Source organism: Astyanax mexicanus, chromosome 22 (assembly GCF_023375975.1).
Source record: "Astyanax mexicanus isolate ESR-SI-001 chromosome 22, AstMex3_surface, whole genome shotgun sequence".
NCBI classification, from domain to species: Eukaryota; Metazoa; Chordata; class Actinopteri; order Characiformes; family Acestrorhamphidae; genus Astyanax; species Astyanax mexicanus.
The window spans coordinates 29,311,452-29,335,594 of NC_064429.1; the positions used below are offsets into that span (position 1 = coordinate 29,311,452).

The 24,143-nt window shown below is 37.1% G+C and overlaps 3 protein-coding genes across 4 annotated transcripts in view; 2 read left to right on the forward strand and 1 right to left on the reverse strand.

Moving 5' to 3' along the window:
* The window catches only part of niban2b (niban apoptosis regulator 2b), a 75,049-nt gene extending 64,412 nt beyond the window's left edge, over positions 1 to 10,637 (forward strand). Inside the window, exons 10-14 of the mRNA XM_007230478.4 lie at positions 1,064 to 1,219; positions 4,936 to 5,049; positions 5,159 to 5,266; positions 5,377 to 5,488; positions 6,953 to 10,637. Coding sequence (XP_007230540.3) covers positions 1,064 to 1,219; positions 4,936 to 5,049; positions 5,159 to 5,266; positions 5,377 to 5,488; positions 6,953 to 8,130 — 1,668 coding nt within the window. The 3' untranslated portion in view covers positions 8,131 to 10,637. The remainder of the gene's footprint in view (positions 1 to 1,063; positions 1,220 to 4,935; positions 5,050 to 5,158; positions 5,267 to 5,376; positions 5,489 to 6,952) is intronic.
* The window catches only part of LOC111191728 (alpha-1-antitrypsin 1-2), a 313,064-nt gene that overhangs the window by 215,681 nt on the left and 73,240 nt on the right, over positions 1 to 24,143 (reverse strand). The gene's annotated exons all lie outside the window — the stretch shown is intronic.
* The window catches only part of npdc1b (neural proliferation, differentiation and control, 1b), a 65,078-nt gene continuing 53,397 nt past the window's right edge, over positions 12,463 to 24,143 (forward strand). Inside the window, exon 1 of the mRNA XM_022667561.2 lies at positions 12,463 to 12,790. Coding sequence (XP_022523282.1) covers positions 12,697 to 12,790 — 94 coding nt within the window. The 5' untranslated portion in view covers positions 12,463 to 12,696. The remainder of the gene's footprint in view (positions 12,791 to 24,143) is intronic.

The following is a 24,143-nucleotide window of genomic DNA, read 5'->3' on the forward strand; positions in this document are numbered from 1 at the left end:
TAGACAGTTGAAGGTACATTTTTAAGGTGTTTAATTAGTACAACCCCATATCAGAATATGTTGGCGTAGTACTCTATGCTATGCTATGCTAAAAAAGTTAGTTTTAATTATATTATTGACTACTTATTGATATATTGATACCTCTCAAGTTTTAGATTTAAAAATAAGGGAAATTTTCCGCAGCCCGCTTTGAGCCGTTCCACCAGCCCAACTGAGGTTCAGTATAGCTTACATTTTAAAACGTGTTCACAAGAAATCTGAAATTACCACATGTGAACCGCTTACATACTACAATTAGATGATCAGAATCTGATAGGCCTACCTTTGAGGACACTGAAATGCTGTGGAAATGCTATTCTTACATAAATAATTCTTATAACTAGCCTAAATGAAAACATCTTTCTTGATATTTAAATGAAGTCTTCACTTTTATTCCCTTTTTTTTAATTATAATATAATACAGGACATTTATGGGAAAATATTAATGCGGGAGGACGGCAGGAATGAGGGGTAAAATACTGTAGTTTCCTGGCTAAAAAGTGAGACTTGACGGGTATGCTTTTATTTGATTGCAGACAGCTTACTGGCACTAGAGATGTGGAGATCTGTGCAAGCGCAGTAGCCAGAATGTAACTATGCATGATTTTTGTGCATTATAGATCCAGTCGCTCTAGATTTGGGGTTCTAAGGCTTTTAGTTTTCTTACTTTTATGATATAATTTATTTATTTTTTTAATTTATGGGAACATATTAATATGGGAGGACGGCAGGAAAGAGGGGTAAAGTACTGTAGTTTCCTGCACTGTTTATACTGTTTGCAATCAAATAAAAGAAAATGTATCTCCCCTTTCCCCCATTTTCCCCATCAAATATTTCTGATTTGGAGCTGTATATTAATGACCACTGCTCCCATTGGCTGAGAGTTGCAGATTTGAGTGTTAGGCTTTGTTGGTAAGTTTAAGTTTAAGATAAGACTAATCTTAAAAAAAAAAACAAAAAAACAAAGAAGCTTTGAATGATGCTATTGAATAACCACTTATTCCTTTCCTTCGTTGTTCTTCAGCACATGGAGAAGATCTCCATGCTGGCCTTCCACCCGGTGAAGATGCAGGGCTGCTATGAGAGGGTTGAGCAGCTGAGTCTGGAGGGTCTGCAGCAGAGGTTTGACGTCACCAGCCCCTCGGTCTTTCTCCAGAGAGCTCAGATCCTCATGAGGGAGGTGAGTCTGTACAGCAGTGCCTCTATTATCCAGAGACTGTATTAATGTAGAGACCGGGCACTGGTTAAAATATGAATGGAAGTTCTCATTTTAGCAAATGTAATTTTATTAAAATCATATATTGGTGTAACATAACATGTAACATAACATATATAACATAACATAAAATAAATAAATTTATATAAATAAATAAATAAATAAAATATTGTAAAATATCAAATATTATAAAGTATAAAATAAAATATAAAATAAAAAAATATTTTTTCCTTCATATTTCCATTAATGATTAAAAATACTATACTGTAAAAAATATATAGTGTATATAAAAAATACTATATAAATTATATTAAATTTAAAAAAATTTAAATGAATTTAAAAATAAATTAATGAATAAATAAATAAAGTATAAAACATCAAACAAAATATAAAATTGTTTTTTTTCTTCATATTTCCATGAATGATAAAAAAAAATACTGTATGTCCCACATGTAACAAAATATTGCCATTGAACCTTTGTCAAAATTTTCATCATGTTTTTTTATTTTATTTGTTTTATTTTGTTAAAGATATTTGTTAAAGTTTGTGAAATCTGGTTTCTGCAGATTAATCGCTTGACCCTTTAGTTTAAAAAAGCCCTGCTTATAGGCCTGTCACGATACTTATATTTTCAATATATCGTACAATAAATGGACATTTATCTTAATATTTTTTGATAATCATGATACTGTCTATTGATGCTTGGTTATGCTGTTTAATTATCATTGTCAGTGGCATTTAATGGTCTTAAAATAACAATTATATCACTTGTCGCAGTAATTTCTGGGACGATATATCATTTCCAGAAAAAAATTATCGACACAGGCCAGCCTGCAATGAGCTACTCTTGAGGTTTTCATAGATTTTAAAATATGCTTTAAAACAATAGTTTAACCTTCAGTTCCCATTTTTGTGGTTGCTCCCAATTCATAGAGATGGGAGGCTGGTCTCGTATAACTGTAGTGTAACTATCATCCAGCACTGCAAAGATGAAGAAGTGAACCGACATGTCTATAAGGGCTTTGCTCTCTCCCACCACCCTGTTGCACTTTTCCAGCCTCTGTAAACATCAAGCTGCGACAGTTCTGTGGAAAAAATGTATTCCTGCCGCAGCAGCGCAGAAAAATGCTTAATTAATCAGAGCTGAATCTGAACTGTTCTGAGTATGCGATAATTTGAGGTCGACTGCCAAGAGTTCCTCTGGAGGGGGGAGATCTTTCTCTGAGCAGCAGATGGTTTGAATAAGTTTAAGGGTCTTTATTGCGTATCGTGAATTTTGAGTGTGTGTTTGTGTGTGTGTGTGCTGTGCTGTAAGTTGTGGTTTGTGGTTTTGTCGTGTGTAAATTTCAGTACCCTGTGGAAAGTCTCTCTGCTGTTGTGGTGAAGGGGGCGTGTTTTGGTTACATAGTGAATTCTGCTTTCCTGGTTTTCTCCTCTTTCAATGGATAACAACCAAAGAGAGCCAAACTGGAGCAAAGCTCTACAGCAAACCTCTCCATTTCTACTGCTCTTCACTTTTGGCTTGATTTACTTTTCTGCTTCATGAATGAGCAAAGTTACACTTTTATTTCACTACTTTCTAGACACCCAAGTGCACTTTACAGAATATTCCTTTGGGATAAATAAAGTTCCTTTGTTTCTTTCTTCCACCCTTTCTTCCTTCCTTTCTTTCTCCCTTCCTTCCTTTCTTTCTTCCACCCTTTCTTACTTCCTTTCTTCCTTCCTTCCTTCCTTTCTTCCACCCTTTCTGCCATCCTTCCTTTCTCCCACCCTTCCACCCTACCTTCCTTCTTTCCACCCTTTCTTCCTTCCTTTTTCTTCCTTCCACCTTCCTTCTTTTCTTTATTCCACTCTTTCCACCCTACCTTCATTATACTTTTCCTTCTAGCCATACTTCCTTCTACCCTTCCTTCTAGCCTTCCTTTCTTCTACCTTTCCTTCTATCCTTCCTTCTTTCCACCCTTCCCTCATTCCACCCTTCCTTCATTCCTTTCTTCCAATCTTCCTTCCTTTCTTACTTACACCCTTTCTTCCTTCCTTCAGTGCTAACCATTAAGCCATTGTGCAACTTGCAACATTATATATATATATATATATATATATATATATATATATATATATATATATAGGTTGCAAGTTGCACAATGGCTTAATGGTATGTATATATATATATATATATATATATGTGTGTGTGTGTGTGTGTCTTCTCACATTTGGACATGCAGTGTATGATGATATTATGTATTTCTATTTGTCATTTTTGCATAATAGATATTTGTGGCAGTTCTTTATTAAGAGACCAATAGAAATGCTCCAAAAATGACTTGGATCTTAATATATTATTTCTGTTAATTTTGTTTGAAAGTTAAAACGTTTTTTTTTTTCTGTTTCCTGGTATAGTGCTAATATTATATAACATTACTGGTCAAAAGCCTTTTCTTTGCGGCGTGCAGAATAGCCTGTGGGCTGCAGCTCTTTCCTAAAGCATGGAATAAACTTTTGTTATTTTCAGTTCAGAGTGCTTTTATTAAACTCCTGCGTTCAATACAATCAAACAGGCTTTTATTGTATCAGAGGGAGTGGTTACACAAGACTAAACATGTATACAACTTTTTATCACAGCAGGATCAAAACTCTCTCACAACAAACACAACACACAGAGAGAGATCGTGGGGAGTGTGTGCACTCTAGTGGCCAATATGAAGAAATTTTACTCAGTGCTTTTATGCATTTAATGATAATTAATGACAATAAACCAAAGCTGGGTAGAGTAGCCTAAATTGAGGGTAATACTTATTTTCAATACAGCTGAGCATTTATAATTTAAAACTAGACAAAAAACAAATCTAATAAAAACAAGTATTTATTAGGGTTAAACTAAAATAAAGATTATTATAAACAGAACAACAAAAATGAAATGGCAAAAGCATTTGAAAAACAAACAAACAACTAAGATTTAATTAAGAAAATAAATAATTAAGAATAAAATTTAAAGTCAAATAAAGAGAAAAATAATCAGAATAATAAAATCTAACACACAAATAAAAAGAAAATAAAAAAGACTAAAACATTAAGTAGCTAAAAATAACACAAATAAAGCAAGTAAATGGCAAAAATAAAATAAAATGGTAAAACAAAAAAATAAAATAAATAAAAGCATAAAAAAATAGTCAAAGGTCAAAAGTTAAAATAAAAAAAATTAAATAAATAAAAGCACAAAATAAAAAATATATGTGAAATAAAAGATAGAAGTCGAAAAGGTAAAACAGGAAATAAAAAAAATTAAATAGTAAAATAGTATGTATATATATACACACACACAAAATATAATAATTAATAAATAAAAGCACAAAATGAATAATATACGTAAATTAAAGTTAGAAGGCTGAAAGGTTAAACAGGAAATTTAAAAAATAGTAAAATGAACACTAAATATGGTCAGAAATTAAAAGTTTTAAATTATTTATTTTGCATTAAACACTGTTTCTTTTGTGACTGGCCATCCTCTAGCCCTTAGCCACCATTAGCTGGATATTTTGGACGACTAATGCAATTTTATTCTAAGTGGTGTTAGATCATGATGGCGCATTGTTGAGTCTGACAAGTAATTTTATGCTTCTAATAGATTATTTTCTTCTTTTATTTAAAAACTCTTCACAAATGCTCTTCTTCTGTTGCAGCAAATGGACGATGCCGTGTACACATTCGAGCAGCTTCTCCACCAAAGTCTGGAGGGCCAGGAGGAGGAGGACCTCTGCAAAACCATCCAGAAATGCCAGGATCGGGTCATCAAGGTCAGTCTGAGGAGCACATCAGTCTCATTTAGCTTCTTAAATCTGTATTTATTATTTTCCCTGAATGTTCAATTCTTATATATTTCTCCTGTCTCTTTTATCTCGGTAGAAATTTGACTATGACAGCAGTACTGTACGTAAGAAGTTCTTCAGAGAGGCTCTTCTCCAGGTCTTCATCCCCTATATGCTGAAGCAGCTCTCTCCATCATGCTCTGCAGTAAGATCCTCAAAATAACAGCATTCATATTTACATATTACTGCATGCTGATGATAATTATACACTATTTCGCTTTGCTGAAATGCTGAGCTCATGTTCTGTTCTTTTAGGAACTTCCTCGATTCCAAGAGCTGATCTTTGAGGACTTCTCTCGCTTCATTCTCGTCGAGAACATCTTTGAGGAGGTGGTGCTTCAGACCGTCATGAAGGACATTATGATGGGTAAGGATTTTTATTTTTTTATTTTTTTTTTTTTAACCAGAGGCTTTGTCTGGATATGTAAAGATCCAGGGCTCAGTCCAGTGAATTTTATATCTACTAGCCCACTGCGCGCTGCAAAACCAGCAAGCTGATTGGCTGTTTCACCTGAAAGGCGGGGCTTTATCCTTGAACTGGCTCCGTTATTGGCGTTAAGAGATTTTCTATTCACACACAGTCAGTGGCCTGTGTCCTCATTAATAATACAGCAGAGCTGAGCAAAACTATTCGGGGCTACTGGAAAATTATTCGGGGCTAAAGCCCCGGAAGCCCAGGCCAGGCGACGCCCCTGTTTTTTACCTTCTGATTTAAGTCTGTGGAGTCTGTCTAGAGCCTCTACAGTAGGGCTGCAACTAATGACTATTTTAATAGTCGATTAATCTGCCGATTATTTAGTCGATTAGTTGTGATTATTTTTTGTCATGTCCTCCATTTGTACCTCCTACTGGTAAGGACAGCTAAAATTTTAGGCCCCATGACCATGTTTTGCAGTACATTTTGATAGCTTGACATACCTATATTACCTATATTAAACAAAACATTACACAGTATATTAAAGGAAACAATTACACAGGCTGGATATTATTTTCAGGAGATACTAAGATACTTTTTTTTTTTTTAATACTTTTTTATTACTTTTTTCCAAGGAGATACCTCGCTTTTTATAGTTGTTGTTGTCCATTACAAAGACTAATTGTTGTAGCACTAGTATACAGAATACCCTATTTTGACACTCTGAATACGAACCATCTCCAAATAACTGTGCAAAGACCAACAGTCCTTATCACGTCATTTCTAAAGGTATTAACCTCAGCCCCGGTTCTAGACTGGTTTGCTTGGGGGGGCAGTAGAACATAATGGGTGGGCATGTTGTTGGTCATATTTTTAAAGCCAAAGCTAATGATACTGGCTAAGAGGGGGTTTAGGTTAAGTCCGTGTTAGCTGCTAGTACAGATTAGCTGCTACTAACCGAAGTAGTAGCTTGCTTAACTGCTAACTGCTAATGCTACAAGTTAAGCAACAAAAGGTGAAACAGGTTACAAGCTAGTAACACTGAGCAACAAATCACCACAGTTTAGCAAACATTACCTTGTGGAAGTCTCAAGTTTAAACTGGAAGAAGAGTTTAATTCACTCACCTGTTGTACTGAACCAGAACGTCTCTGAATGAACTTCTCCAATCAGTCTGCTGCTTTTATATGACTCAAAGAGCCAATCAGAAATGAGCAAGCAAGGGAAATATCTTCACGTTCCACAGCAAAATGCATTTTCGTGATTGGTTCAGAGATTTTTTCAAAGATAGTAAACAAAAAAAAAATATATAGTTGTTGCTCGTATTGCATTTGGGAGGCAAAAACTAAATTTGGGGTGCAATGCCCCCCTTAGCCACTAGCCCTGATTAACCTCCTCTTCTTCTCCTTGTTTCCAGCTGTGAAAGAGGCTGCCGTCCAGAGAAGGCACAACCTGTACCGAGACAGCATCGTCCTGACCAGCAGTGACCCCAACCTCCACCTGCTGGAGGAGAACCCGCCCATCGACTGGGCCGGGGAGTACGGCGGAGAAAAGAACCAGGAGGAGGTGGTGGATGGAGATGCAGGAAGTCACGAAGGAGACGCGGCGGCCCAGAAGAGGCGCAGGATGAAGCAGGTGGTCTCCATGATCCAGGAGGACGGAACGGGCACGGTTCTGCCCAACGAGTCCTGCATAGAGGTGCCTGGTGTGGAGGACATCCCGGAAGAAGAGGGCGATCTGGATTCAGACAACAAGTCTTCCTCTGCCTCTGAAATGGAAGTGTCCAGCGAAGCCAGCGTACCACAGGAGGCACCTACTCCTGCGTTACCCAATGGAACTACAATAAAAGAGGAAAAAACTACAACTCCCATTGTGCAAGAGCAGGCGCCAAAATCGCCGCAGGATCTGGAAACCAAGTTTGCCATAGAGAGCGCCATCCAGGAGATTGAGAATGCGGTGCAGGAGGAGGAGGAGAAAGAGCAGAACGGAGGGATGGATGAGGCTGGAGCTTCTTCAGAACCAGAATCGGCGCAAACGGTAGCATTAATTAGCGAGGGGGTGGTGCCTGATGCTGCAGACGCAAGTGAGCAGAAAGAGGAACCGGCAGAAGCAAAGCAGGAGGACCAGCACCAGACTGAGCCCTTGAACCCTGAGGAGAACCATTTACCAGCCGAAAAAGTGGAAGAAGCTGCCATAGAACCTGCCACAGAAACAGAACCTGCCACAGATCCAGAACCTTCAACAGAACCGGAACCAGCCGCAGAACAAATGCAAGAAGAAGAGCAGCAAAGCCAGGAAGTGGTTACGGTTGCCGCTGCGGTCGCTGTGGCGACGGCCTGCTCAGAACTCCAGCAGACAACCGCCGCCGACACCAGCTCGCTCCACCACAACGACAGCGGCTTTCAGTCACCAGCCAATGAGGTTGCTGAGGAGGAGGAGCCTCAGGTTGTCATAGCAACGATGACAACGGAAACGACGGCGACAACGGCAACGGAACCTGAAGGGGAGTCGGGAAAAGATCAGCACAATGACTCTGAAACCGGAGAGGAGGATGCTGGGAAAGGCGCCGACACGCCAGCAGCGTCGCAAACATAGATCACTAAATAATTATTGTTTACTATCTATTTTCATATTATTTCCTATTATTGTTTTAAACAGCAGATTCCAGCCCAGTGCTTTACTGTACTCATCTATTATACTCATCTCCACTCAATCTCTACACTCTAAAGTGACAATAGCTTGTCGATAGAGGGAGGAGGGTTTATTGTATATGATCTTTTGTTTTTTGTTTTTTGTTTGTTTACACATAAACTAACTGTCTCACACGCTTAGCTTAGACGGCTGTGAGTCCTTTATTTGATTCACATATCTCATAAAAAAATAGGATAGGAAAAGGTGTCACATTTCACTTTTTTTGCACATGTATTTCAGTGACTCTGACTCTGTCGTAAGCGTACAGATCTACACAAATACTCCTCAGCAGGACAAGATGGCAAGGGCTTCAAAGGATTCAAATCCTGAGTCATGCTACTTTGGCATCAGCAGCCAGAGTCAAAGAGAGAGCACTGTTGACTCTCATTGTTGTTCTCCCTATGGATACGTAGATGGCTCTCTCTCCCTTTATCACCCCTATTGTGATGCTGACCAGCACAGGCGTCTGTTGGCCGATGTATCAGAGCTGGAGATCTGGGGCTTTCCTCTGATTGCATTGTAACATGATTAGATGTTTTTTTTTGTTTTTTTTTTTAAAGAGGCTCAATCTAGCTTTCAGTTGCTGTTTCTTTATAGCCATGCTTTGTAGCATTGTTTTCCTTGATTGTGTCGATTGTTAATATTCTGCTGCACAATGCTAATGAAAATACTCTTAAACTTAAAGCTGCTACAAAGGGTTTTTTTTTTTTTGACTGATGCCATAAATAGAAGAAACGTATTGGTTCATTGTATGAATTTGATCCGTTTAGTTTCGGTTTCACACAGCAATTTAGCACAATGCGACCTGTCATCATTATCACTGTCAGGTTGCATACTTGATCCCTATATTTGATGACTTGATGATGAGTTTATTTGTAGAAGGGCATGCATTGAACGCCGAAATGTCAATATCACAAAATCTTCCTCCAGTATTCTGTTATTTCCTTATACTTGTGTGTGAGGCGAGTGCACACAACGAGGAGTCAGATTTCAGCAGGGAGGCACAATTTAGCACAACACCAGTCCTTTTTCGTCTTCTATTGTTTAACGGGTGATCACAGCCTGCTTTAACATTCTATAAGAGCGGTCCCAAAGTTCAAAACCAAAAAAAAACTTTTTTTTTTTTTTCCTCAAATGAACCGGTTTAAGCTAATTTTGGGACTTTTAATCTGGACCATAAATAACAGCACCTTTCACACTTGTTATTTTTCTTTGGATCCTTTGGATCAAAGAAAAAGCTGAAAAAAATCAGGATCAAATGTGGAAGTGAACCAAAAAATCTTTTTGTTTCACCAAAAGACCAAAACTTTTGATGGCATTGCTCCAAAATAAAAGTTCCTTTTATCCCTTTTTTCTGTAGCATCTTTATATATTTTTTTGAGAGCGTGGGTTAGGTTTGACTGTAAGACCGTAGTGCTCAACACTATACAGCTGACTCCATACTGGTACTGCTGTGCCTTTTAATGGTCTGGTATGGTTTGTGTTTTATGTTTTTATTAATATCATTATTTGCAGTCTTTATTAGAAGCCTGTTCTCTTTCGCCTTGCTTGACTACAGATTTGAAAACACTGAATTTTATATAATTTTTTCTTCAGATTAATTTGTATTTTATTTTATGTTGCTTCATCCAAACTCTCTTATGATTCCTTTTGATGAATTTAATTAAATGATGGTAAATGCAAGTGAAGAATGAGGTGATAAGGTATTGCTTATAGTGATACAGGGATGATATTGTCATTATGGTTGTTATTATTTAGCTATGATATTTAGTAGCCTTATGCTACCCGTGTTAGCGAGAGAGTGAGTTGCTGGGAAATTAGTACAGAAAAGTTTCTGGTCTAAACTGGTTGAAACACTGCCAACATATGCTTACAGCGTATTTTCCTGACCACACTATATCTATTATCTAATTATATAAATATATATATATATATCAAATGTTGTTTTTTTTATTGCTTAAAATTTCCAAAACTGTGCATGACATGCTTATCGTTTTAATGATGCGCTATCATGATTTCAGCCTTAATCAGATGGACGTTGGGTAGATGGTCAGTCTGAGTGGCCCTAGACCATAAGAGAGTGGACCCACCTGTCAGAATTGTCTCCAGGGGGTTTCAGTTCTGTGCTTTTTGTTGTATTTCAATGAAATGACAATGAAATTCAATGAAATGACAATCAGTCAATATTATTGATGTGCCTCTACGATATAGAACACTTCCCCTTCTGCCCTCCTTTTATTTTATATTCTCTGTTCATATGTGACATGACTTCAGTCTGTCTGCATATGCAGTTTCAACTGTCTTCGTTTAATTGTGTATTTTTTTTTTATTTATTATCTAATGCACTTCATTGCATCGTAAGGTTTTATTGTCGCATTAAATATGATTGATAATAAATCAAATAGATTTTACATTTGCCCCTTTCATGTTTTATTAATTTGAGTGATCTGATGAACAGTAAATAATGAACGTGTTCCTATTACGACACTCTGCCAGTAGAGGATGCTATAATTCTAAATTCAGATTTCAACATACTAATACCACTGTATGTTTGTGGTGCAGTGACCAGATATGAAAAGGAAAAAGAAAAATCAGATCCATCCCAGCCACAGTATGCACAAAACAAAAGTTTGGAAACACCTCTTCTCATTTCTTCTTTTTATATTTTTTTTACATAGTAAATTTAATATTAAAGACTATATTAAAGCTATTAAAGCTAAAAAAAAACACATGCTGAATTATTCTGTAAATAAAAAGTATTTTATACTTTAGATTCATCTAAATCTAAAGTGTCACATTTATCTTTGAAGACAGATCTGCTCATTCTTGGTATTTTAATCTCAGTGTCTTTATAAGGGAGAGTCTCCTGGAATAGTTTTCTCAGCATCTTGAAAAAAGGAGTTCCTGGAGGTGCTGAACAATAGCTGGTGCTTTTTCTTCAGGCTGTGAAGCTCCAGCTCCTCCCAATTAAAGCACCTCAAATCACCATCTCAGTTCATCAGGTTTAGATCAGGGGATTGGTCAGGTGGTGGACTAATATTATGTTACTGTTTACTACATCATTCAAAATGTGTCCCTTAATTGATTTCATGTCTTTAATATTAATCTATAATGTAGAAAATAAATTATATAACAAAATAAAGAAAAAGATGCTTTTGACTGGTACTGTATAATTATTATTAAACTGTATGTATTATACTAATAATTATACAGTACAATAATGGCTACATAGGAAATATTTAATCATCAGTAGAGAGAAAATAGCGAGCCAACGTCATGACGTCACTGCCCTACGTGGCTGTGCGTTGATCCTCTGCAAGCTGGCGGACAGACCGGCTGTACGGTCTTTTGGTTCGGCTCACTAAAAAGACTCGGTTCTTTTGGCTCGGCTCATTAAAAGAGTCGCTTTATGCCGTTTTGGCTCACTATAAAGATTGGTTCTTTTGGTTCGGCTCGCTAAAAAAAAACAGTCATTTTTGCTCGGCTCACTAAAAAGAGCCGAATCTTTTGGATAATATATCAAAATACAGTATCAGTCAAAAGTTTAGACACACTTATTCTCGTTCAATGTTTTTTCTTCCTTTTTATGATTTTTTTACATTGTACATTTAATATTATATGCAAATATTATATAAAATAAAAGACCCGGTTCTTTTGTCTCGGCTCACTAAAAAGAGACGTTTATTTTGCTCTGCTCACTTTTACATTGTAAATTTAATATGATATGCAAATATTATTTTATATAAAAGACCCGTTTTTGCTGGCGTTTTTTGCCTCAGCTCACTTAAAAAACAGTTCTTTTGGATAACAATTCAATATCAAAATACAATAGCAATAAAATTCGGACACACTTATTCTAATTGAATGGGTTTTCTTTTTTTATGATTTTTACATTGTAAATGTAATATTATTTGGCTCAGCTCGCTGAAAAATGACTGCTCTTTCAGCTCCCAAGTGGCTCCTCGGATTCTTTTTTTTTTTGGTCGATATATATATATATATTTTTTTATTACCATATCATGTATACAACAATTATTAGCATAATACATACAATATAAAAAATATTTATTATTTATATGACTTTATTTATTCACATTTTTTTATTACAGACGCCACAACACACATTAACCAAACACGTTTGGCTTTAACAAAAAAAATCACTCCGTCAGGAGCTGACTCTTGTAGTTGTTCACTCCAAAGAGCCGGTTCTTAGAGTCGGATCTTTCGGGTCCGACCCGTCACTAGTCCAGCAGCATCATCAGCAGCGGCAGCAGCAGCGGGAGGCGGAGCAGCGCGCGGGTTCAGTGATGCGCAGCTGAAGAGCGGTGGTCTGCGGACGTGCGGAGCGATACGGTTCTAAAATCAGCGCTTTTCTCGGTGTTTCCAGGCGTCTCGGGCCGGGGGGGATGCTGAGCCCCGGGTCCCGTTCTCTTCCACAGCGACTATAAGGAGCTCTGCCGCCGCAGCAGCATGCCTTCATCCCGGGGAGACGCGCCGCGAGCCTCGCTGCTCAACCAGGCGCTCCTCCTCATCACCACCATCGCCATCAGCTCCACCATGGCAGGTAAACACACTGGGTTACCAATGCTACAGAAATGCGCTTCCGCCGGGTAAAATAGTGCGCTGTGTTAAATGGATAAAATATTAGCTACAGTCAATTGGGGTTATTTATGTTTATTGTATTAATGTGTAATATATATTACTATAGTAAATTTTAATCGTATTTCAATTCATTGCCGTTTTTCCTTTAAACATATGTAATATATATATATATATATATATATATATATATATATATATATATATATATATATATATATATATATATAGATGATATTAGGGCTGGCAGTTATATATTTTACCCAATAACCTATTGTAGGCCTGTGGTGCTGTCAATTGTATAATTTGTAATTTAGTAGTAAACAATAGTAATTGTCCTTAATTTAATAAACATTCTTATAGACATTGTTTTTTCATAATGCTAGCTATTGTTTGTGTTGATTATTATAGTAAACTGCAGTGATTGATTACTTCAGTTTACTACAGGATTCTAAAACTAATGGTTGTATAATTGTCTAGCTGTATTTTCATAATAATATCATATGCTGCTTGTGCCTTGTGGCCTCCAGTATTATATATACTTAATTTTCCTACACTAGTTTTTTTTTTTTTAACAGCAGTGATTGCCTCAGTTTGAAGGTTTCTATTTTCCATAATGATAACATATGCTGTTTGTTATGTGCCTTATATGCCACGTTTGACCTCTTTAGCATAACCCTGTAAGTATGTATGTAGGATATGATAAATCTGTGATGATTTAGCTACAGTAATTGCCTTAGATTCCTAGATAGATTTGTGTAGCATCAGTGTAAGTATTTGTCATGTGAGATAGAATATTCTAATTTCACCTTATTTGCCAAATCCAGCCTCTACAATAATATGTTTATAATTATTTCCAATACTAGGTGTTTTAACTGCAGTAATTGCCTCATAATTTCCTCAGCATCTCTGTGTAGTTTATATCATGCATAACATATGCTCTTCGTGCCTGTATATATATATATATATATATATATATATATATATATATATATATATATATATACACACACAATACTAGAATATGAATCTGTGATGGTTCAATTGCAGTAATTGCCTCAGTTTACAATGAAGTTCCTATATAAATTGTTGTAGCATCAGTATTTAATAAGTTTTTACCTTATTTGCCATACTCTAGGTATAGGTACAGTAATTGCCACAGATAACTGATATATATATATATATATATATATATATATATATATATATACATATATATATATATTATATATATATATATATATATTATATATATATATATATATATATATATACATATATATATATATATATATATATATATATATATATATATATATATATATATATATATATATAATATATATATAATATATATAGAAATTGTTGAAGCATCCCATAACTTATGCTGTTTGTGGTTTATACCACCAACATAACACTGATCCTGTACTTTAATAAGTCAGTGATGTTATGGCTGCACAACAGAACAATGAAAATACATCTTTCAATATATAAGATCAATATATTAAAATCCTATTTATCTCAAGCTGGTTATGTTGACAATCTTAGACCATCTGTTGACCAGGAAAGGATAGGATCAACTGACCAAGCTTGACCATGCTCATTGACCAGAATGACCAATGTATTCACTATTCTGGTCAAGATCTCCCCACCCAAATAACTTACTTGTGTATGTTTTTTTTTTTTTTTTTTTATTAGTCTGGATGAGCAACTTGTCAACAATCTTTGACCATCAAAGACCAACATAGGTCATCTCCAACCAGCTACCAACCAAAGCTGGTCTTGAACTGGATTATTTAGCATGTTGCTTTTTTGTCTTATTTAATAAATCTGGCCTCCACCAGCTGTCATTTATCCTATACTAAAATATGAATTATGGATATTTTAACTGCATCACAGTGTATTAAAAAAAAATATTATGACCACACTTCACCATGCTGGTTTTCCAGAATGACCAAAATCAGTGTTACACTATAGTTACACGATGTTGATCAAGATCTTTTTACCCAACTAGTTTACCAGTATATGGTATATATATGGTATCATCTACAAGCATCTACCAAGAAGCTGGATTATTTAGCATGTTGCTAGATTTTTTTGTTGTATTTAATAAATCAGGGCTCCACCAGCATTACTGTCATTTATGCCTTAATGAAATATGAATAATTTATGTTTTAACTGCATTTAATCTTTTTTTTAAACATATCAGATTTAAAACAAAAGCCTGTTCTACCCTTTTTTTAAACAATAGTTGACTCATAAATCCCAATAAAGGCCATCTAACCCAGTCCCAGCTCTCCCAGGTGGCCAGTCAAGTGATGCCAGTCCCCATACAAACCCTAAGACTGAGCCTAACCTCTTTAGCTTTATGACTGAAAGCGCTGTTAGTCTACGTTAGTAACCATTAGTCTAAGTGAGGCGTAATGAATGCGCCAGGCTCCGTGAGGCTAAGACTCGGATGCCGAGCGCGGCTAAGTGTACAGCCTGATCCATCTGGCCAGGGGAAAACAGATTAGCCGTGTGTGACGCAAGTGTGGGAGATGTGGACCCTCTGATCTGTCATCAGCGCAGGCCCAGTGTGGCCAGTACGGCTGATACACTCACATATTCAGGCTGGATTGGCTTCAATAATTCATTTGATAAGTGTTCCTCTGGCCACACTGGCTCTTATCAAGTGTTCCTCAGTATAAGTACATGTGCAATAATGAACCTCTTATTTGATTGTACTATTAGTATTAAATGCTTATACTTATGTAACCCTGCGACATTTGTAGATGCTTAGCTTCATGTTTTATTAGATGGTCTTTAAACTGGTGTTGGTGCTTTTGAGAAGGTTCCTCAATCACATTAAATAAATCAAGTGTAGTGTGTAGCTTGTGGCAGATGTTTAGAGATTCACATCTACTGTAATTAGTATGTCTTGTCTTTATCATCCACACATGTTCAGTAAGTGTCTACTGGCCATTATAAATAATGAATAACAACTAAAATATATAAAAAAGTATACATTAATTGTTAGTATAACTAGACTGCATATGTTTATTACAATGTAGGGCTGGACAATATGTCCAAAATTGATATCCCAATACCACAGTGTCTTAATTTTGGTTGATACAATATACAGGTCTAATACCACAGCAGCCACCTGAAAAGCCACAGCAGCCACTTAGCAATACCACAGAAGCCACCTTGAAAGATATAGCAGCCACTTAGCAACAGCACAGAAGCCATTTAGCAATACCACAGGTCCCACCTGGAAATATATAGAAGCAATTTAGCAATATCACAGCAGCTTCATGGAAAGCCATAGCAGCCACTTAGCAACACCACATCAGCCACTTAGCAATACCCTAGAATTCACCTGAAAAGCCATAGCTGCCACTTAGCAACACCACAGCAGCCACCTGGAAATATATAGAGGCAAATTAGCAATACCACTGCAGCCACCTTGAAAAATATAGCAGCCACTTAGCAACACCACAGCAGCCACATGGAATGCCATAGCAGCCGCTACTTAGCAATACTACAGCAGCCACGTGGAAAGATATGGCAGCAGCTTAGCAATACCACATCAGCCACTTAACAATACCACAGCAGCCGCATGGAAAGCCATTGCAGCTATTTAGCAATACCACAGCCCACCCCCCCTCCTCCCCAGTTTGAATGACTAAAGTTTCTGCTTTATTACTCCATATGGTGGCGCTAATCAAATGAACAGGATAGACAGTATTGATGGAACTGCCTTGTGATATATCAAGTATCACAGAATCATAGTATAATTTTATCGTTATTTTGGGCAATGTATCAAGATTATATCATTTTCTCAGATGCCCTGTGATTCTCACCCCTATTGTACATAGAAACAGACAAGCAAAATGTTGTTTTTATAACATTAGACTTTTTCTAGTCTAGTGTTGGGCCAATTTAGTGAATTTAAAATGTACAAGTACAATTTGGCCTCTGTAATTTACACCTGAAAGTAAATAAAACCTGCATCCAAACTTTTAATTTGTATCATTTTCTTAAAATAAAAAAATAGAAAGTTCAGAGCTAATATGCCTGCAGACCCCTCACCCCACCCCGCCTGCCTGGGGTATCTGCACTGCTCCGCTAGTTTAACCTCTTCTTATCTGCATGGAAACTGGTGGCAGTCATGGAAAGGAGAAAGCCAATCATGTAACACATTCTCTCCTTCACTCCGTCACTCAGGCATGTGAGCGTTCAGATAGCAGCAGAACGACCCCTGACCCCCTTCTGAAACCCCTCGAGCCCCCCCAGCTTCCAGCTTACAACCAGCACATTCAAACTAATGCTGATCCAAGCCTTATAATACAACCTTATAATAGCATATATATTAAAACCAATAACACACATTATGTTCATTATCTTCATCAACATTTCCCATTTCCCCCAATCACATGCAGTGTACGCCGGCCTGCGCACGCCTGTGTTTAATCAGCTAATTCAATCTGATCTCTTATCTGCTGCGGCTGATAGGACTCGGGGCTCTGCAGTGTTTGTGTTTCCGTGCTGCAGGTTCTGAGAGACGCTGATTGCTACAGTATGAGCGATGTTTTGTCTCGGCACGAGCCGCTGTCTCCTGTTGCCTAGCAGGAGCGCTCTGCTCTTTGGAGCCCATTGTCAACAAAGCAGAGCATAGAGGAACGGAGCGTATCCTCCAGCAGAGTGTGTGTTTGTGTGTGTGTGTGTGTGTGTGTGTGTGTGTGTGTGAAGATTAATGTTCTGCTTTTAGCTTTTGATTGTGATCTGTAACAATTTCAATCATATTAATTGCAGAACTGTACGGTAGAGAGGCACCAAAAACATTTGGCTTAAGCCCAGATGCAGGATGCCGAATGTGTTTTTCACAGTTTTATTTTTTTTGCTATTACAACGCTAGTATTAATAGAAAACACTAAACAGGCATACCAACATAGTGTATTTACTTACCTCAACAATGATATATTTATAAAAAGTTTACCTCAGCAGTGCAATTTTAGTCATACATTTACCTCAACAATGCAGTTGTAGTCAGTTACCTCAACAATGATATGTTGATAAATAATTTACCTCAGCAATTTACTTCAGCAGTGCAATTTTACCCACTCTTCAATTATATTTGGTCAAGAAGTTACTTCTGCAGGGCTAATTCAGTCATACATTTACCTCAACGGTGATATTTTGATCTTAAATCTACCTCAGCATGATATTTTGGTGAATAATTTACCTCAACAGTGCAATTTTAGTCATAAATGTACCTCAACAGTGCAATTTTAGTCATACATTTACCTCAACAATGCAGTTGTAGTCAAAGTTACCTCAACAATGATATGTTGGTAAATAATTTACCTCAGCATTGCAATTTTATTCATACATTTACCACAGCAATTATATTTAGTAATTGATCTAAAAAGTGCAATTTTAGTCATATATTTACCTCAACAGCGCAATTTTAACAATTTTCAACAATGATATATTTGTGAATAATGTACCTCAACAGTGTAATTTATGTTCTAAATTTACATCAACAGTAATTTATTGGTAAATACATTACCTCTGCAGTGCAGTTTTCATCATAAAGTTACCTCAACAATTATATTTTGGTGAATAATTTACCTAAACAGTGCAGTATTTATGTTAAAGTAACCTTAACAATGATAAATTGGTACATAATTTACATCAGCAATGATAATTTTGTCATAAAGTTACGTCAACAGTGATATATTAATAAATAATTTACCTCAGCAATGTAATTTTAGTCATAATGTTACCTTAGTAGTGCAATTTTAGATAAAGTTACCTCAACAAAGATATTTTGGTGAATAATTGCAATTTTACAGTGCCATTTTAATCATAAATTTACCTCAACAGTGCAATTGTTTGTCATAAAGTTACCTCAGCAATGATATATTGGTGAATAATTTACTTTAACAGTGCAGTTTTAGTCAAAGTTACCTACACAATGATATATTGGTAAAAAATTTACCTCAGCAGTGCAATTTTAGTTAAAGCTACTTCAACAATAATATGTTGGTTAAAATGTTACCCTTTAGTCATAAAATGTACCTCCTTAGTAGTGTAATTTTAGTCACAAATGTGCCTCAACACCAAAATGATATTTTGGTCAAGAATTGACTTCAACAATGCAATGTTTGTCATAAATGTACATTAACAGTGATATTTTGGTCAAAAACTGAGCAGCGCAACTTCATTCTAGGGCTGTCCCTAACGATTATTTTTTAAACGATTATTCTAACGATTATTTTTTTCGATTAGTCGACTAATCTATTCATTGAGAAACATATTTAAATAATTATTTTACGTTTTAAAGCAAACGATAAATTACTATATTTATATATAATAACAACAACAACAACACAAGCCTACTAAACCAAACCCCACACTTATAATCACTTACATGTACAGCACGTTGTTTAGATCTATAACGCTAAAAATGGATAAGCTCCCATACACCACAACCGTGTGTTGCACTGTTTTCTGTGACCGCTAGCAAGTAGTTCTCAGCAGACCGGTGCACTGGCCGATTCGAAACGTGTTCGTTTCTAATGTTTACCCCGACTGGCCAAAACGGTTCAGTTTAGGGCTGAGGGTAAGGTGTAGGTATAGAAAGCTTCCGTTTTGCCAATGAACGCTCAAAACCGTGAGCACTGGTCACAAAATTCCGACGGTGACAGAAAACGGTGTGACACCGCAGCGCCGACGGCGCTAGCTAAAATAACTTAAGGCAGCTAGCTTAGCTAAACACCTGAACTTATGAATAATGCTACTGTTTCTGGAAACTGCGAAATGCCATGCACAAATATAAACCAAAAATGTATAATTTCTGCCTGTGGCAGGTTTAAAACCTTTGGTAGACAGCCTTAAGTCTTTTTAAGGACACCCGCGGAGACCCTGATGTAAACGGTAACTTACTGTGTGACCCTGTTGACATAGTGCTCCTGGATGTTTGCGCTTCAAGTGCTGCTTTTGCACGTATGGCAGAGGACCACATTGTTGCCCTTTTGCGTGAAATGCTCCCAAACTTTAGATGCCCGCTGGCGTTTTTTTGTAGCTGGAGATTGCTCTCCGGAGTCCAAGCTCTCTAGAGCTTAGATTCTCTGCCCGAACCCGACATGACCCGAGGCCCGCCCGTAAATCCGACCCGGGCTCCAGAAAATAGTCCGAGATGTAGGCGTCTGTTTTTTAATTATATTTTTATTTAAAAAAAAATAACGAAAACTGAAAGTGAAACTAAACTAATTTATTTATAAGCGCTGTTTTCACTACCGCAGTTCTACAGCGGGGGTGTTGTGCCGATTCTGTCCGCGAAGCGGGAGTCAGATTCAGCAGAGAGTCGGATTCGGCACAAACGAGGCGGCACCTCGCGGTCCGCGGTGTCAATTGTAAGCGCTCGCGCTAGCCGCAAAATACGGCAGAAAACACTGAGGGAGCTGCAGAATTATGAATGGGACTAGAATATGAGCACGAGGAGATCAAAGAGAACCTTCACCTGTGAGTAGCTCTCACCAGAACAAGCAAATCTCTCTCTCTCTGTCTCTCTCTCTCTCTCTCTCTCTCTCTCTCTCTCTCTCTCTCTGTCTCTCGCACGTGAACTCCTCCGCGTTTGACTTGCAGCACTGTGTGTAGCTGTTCTTAAAAATCATTTTAATTAAATAATAGTTCTATGCTTCTATGTTACCGTGTTAATTAACATAATTCTGATCATATTTCGCTCATTAAAACAGCCCGAAAACAGTCAGTTGGAATTTTTGGGCCCGATCTAACCTCTAATGCTCTCCACAGGCGCCGCCATGTTTACGACGCGCCGACGCACGTTATGCAAATCGATGTATTTTTGTAATCGATGACGTCGATTATGTCGACGCGTCGCCCCAGCCCTACTTCATTCATGTACCTCTGCACTGCTATTCTAATCATGCCTTTTCCTCTGCGGTGCTAATTTCACATGGGAATGGAATTTACACAGAGGGAGGCAGCCAGTCTGTTGGTTCAAACAAACAAATGCTAATGCAAAAAGTTTGCCTCACTTACAAGATAATACTTTGCAACTTCATAAGTAATTTACATACTGCTGTCCCATGATTTTGGCACGTGTCTGTGTTTGTGTGTTTTTATGTGTGTCTATGGATACTTCAGTATGTAAGCATGAAAAGCAGGTCAGCTCCAGAATTGCTGGATATGGAAGATTAAACCAGTAAATCAGTGAATTAATGCAAATCCACTTTCATCAGCCATCCCAGCATCACACGCAGCATCACACGCAGCATCACACGCAGCATCACACGCAGCATCACACGCAGCATCACACGCAGCATCACACGCAGCATCACACGCAGAGCTTGTCTCACAGTGTGAGATGATTCATTTCAGACAGCCGAGCCCAGAAGACCGCTGGCATGGCACAGAAAAGCTGTGAACTTAGTGATTAAGCTGGTTTAGGGTGACAACTTATATAAGCATGGGGTGAAAACAGCAGAAATCTGACAGCACTGCAGCTGCTTCTGGAGGAGGGTGCTGGGAGAAGTTATGCAACCAGCAGATCCACCTTATTGATCATTTGGTTGGAGTGGGGAGGCTGAGGGTCTGACGATCGGTTCTGCAGAGGAGAGGCATGCTGGAGGATGGGATTACTGAGGGAGCTGAATGATATTTTCAGCAATGATATTTTGGTCAAGAACGTACCTCAACAATAATATTTTGCTCAAAAATTTACTTCAGCAGTGCAATTTTACCCACTCTTCAATGATATTTGGTCAAGAAATTACTTCTGCAGTGCTAATTCAGTCATACATTTACCTCAACGGTGATATTCTGATCATAAATCTACCTCAGCATGATATGGTGGTCAAAAAATAACCATAATGATATTTTGGTCGAAAAATTACCTCAATGATATTTTGGTCTAGAATTTACTTCAGCAGTGCAATTGTAGTCATGTCATTTTGGTCATGTATATAACTCAACAATTATATGGTGTTGAAAAATTTACCTTAATGATATTTTGGTCAATAATTTACCTCAATTATATTTTGGTCAAGAATTTACTTCAGCAGTGCAATTGTAGCCATACATTTACCATAACAATGATATTTTGGTCATAAATCGACCTCAACCTTAATATGGCTGTCAAAAATAAACCTGATCAGTGATATTTTGGTCAAGAATTTACTTCAACAATGACCGTTGGTCACAAAAATGTACTTCAACAATGGTATGGTTGTCAAAAATGAACCTTATCGAGTATATTCTGGTCAATTATTTACCTCATGATATTTTGATCAATAATTTAGTTTAAGAGTGCAATTGTAGTTTTACATTTACCTCAACAGTGATATTTTGGTCATAAATCTACCTCAACAATGACGTAGTGGTCAAAAATAACCCTATCAATGATATTTTGGTCCAGAATTTACTTATCAGTGCAATTCTTGCCATAAGTTTATCTAGATCTGCCTCAACACTGATATTGTGGTCAAAATAACCCTAACAGAGATATTTTGGTCATAAATCTACCTCAATGATATTTTAATCAGTAATTTACCTTAACATTGCTATTTTGGTCATAAATCTACCTCAGCAGTGCTGCTAAAATGAAATGTAAGTGAAATTTACTCAAAGAAAGGCTACCAATCTTTTGGTAAACAAACAAATGCTAATGCTGAGTTACCTTACTGTTTAGCTAACATCAATGAAAGGTATTTGGTTTTAGTGGGGAGCCTGAAGGTCTGACGTTCGATTCTTTACAGAAGAGAGATTCTGCAGGAAGGAGACACAGGATAATTGGGGAATCTTCACACTCACTGAAAGCTAAATAATAGCTAGCAGCGGTTGAATCACAGCAGTTTGGAGTCGCAGTGAGACTCACAGTGAGGAAATGCCACAGTTATTAATGCGGAAGTCGGAATGAGCCGTGAGCAATAAACACACACATTTAAGGAGAGGTGATTGTTGTGATTTGATCATAGAGGAAGTTATTAAAGTGATGCTACAATGGATTACTTCCCTCTTAGTCGAAATGTAGTTGATTAGCCACAGCATGTTTTGTGTTGTTGGCTCTGAGTGATCCAGCACAGTAAGCCCTGGTTGCTGGTTTGAATCACAGATCATGCAGCTTCGGCATCAGCAGCCAGACCCAGAGCTTTCAGACCTCAAATAATGCATAGAAAATAAGTTCATACTCATAGTGTTTTTAGAGTTCAGAATCAGTATTTGGTAGAAAATTCCTTGTTTTTTTTAAATTACAGTTTTAATGCATCTTGGCATGTTCTCCTCCACCAGTCTTGCACACTGCTTTTGGATAACTTTATGTCACTCCTCGTGCAAACAAATCAAGCAGTTCAGCTTGATTTGATGGATTGTGATCGTCCATCTTCCTCTTGATTATATTTTAGAGGTTTTTAATTTGGTAAAAAAAAAATAACTCATAATTTTTAAGTAGACATGGGACCGATTCGATACAATATCGATACTGGCATAATTTAACGAATCCGATATCGGGTGACCACGGCCCATCCACTTACCGATCCATATTCCAGTCCGCAGCTTAATCTGGACAATAAACCCCCGTTAACACACGTTAACACAAAACGCATCACTGATCCAGATTCCAGTTCCACAGTTTATCCTGAACCTCTAGCAGCTTCAGTCTGTGGCTGGTTGAGTAAACTTTAGCTGACAGCTGCATTATGGTGTTACTGGTGGTACTTTTATATACTATAATACTATAAAAGCGATTATTTTAGCTCAGAAATACAGTTAGCATCGCCAGTTAGCCTTTAACCATCTCCAATAACATCTGCAGTCTGTTAGCCTAGTTAGCATCGGACCGACAGCTGCGTTCCAGCATTGTAAATGTAATAAATAAATAACTCAAAGGAACTACAGCCATAATCCACATTAAATATCAAACCACAGATCTTAACCACCTTAACCAACACTAAGAAATCAATCTGTCATTAAAAAACACTAATTAATTCAGCTTGGAAATACAGTTAGCGTGGCCAGTTAGCCATTGCAGCCAATCCACAACGCTACATGTCAAAATAAAAGTCTCCTGTGCAACCAGTGCAAAAAATTAGTCTAGAGCCCTGTATTTAATATTTAACTTTTTTTATATATATATTTAATAAAAATTCAAATATTTAACTTGAAAGAAAACTATTGTGTGTTCGTATATTTATTTGTCAAATAAATGATTTTGAAATGCATTTACATTAAATGCACTTGTGTATAACTTACTCTTCAAGGGCTATGTGGTCAGTATCAGCCATATTATGTAACTTTAATCATAGTACTAA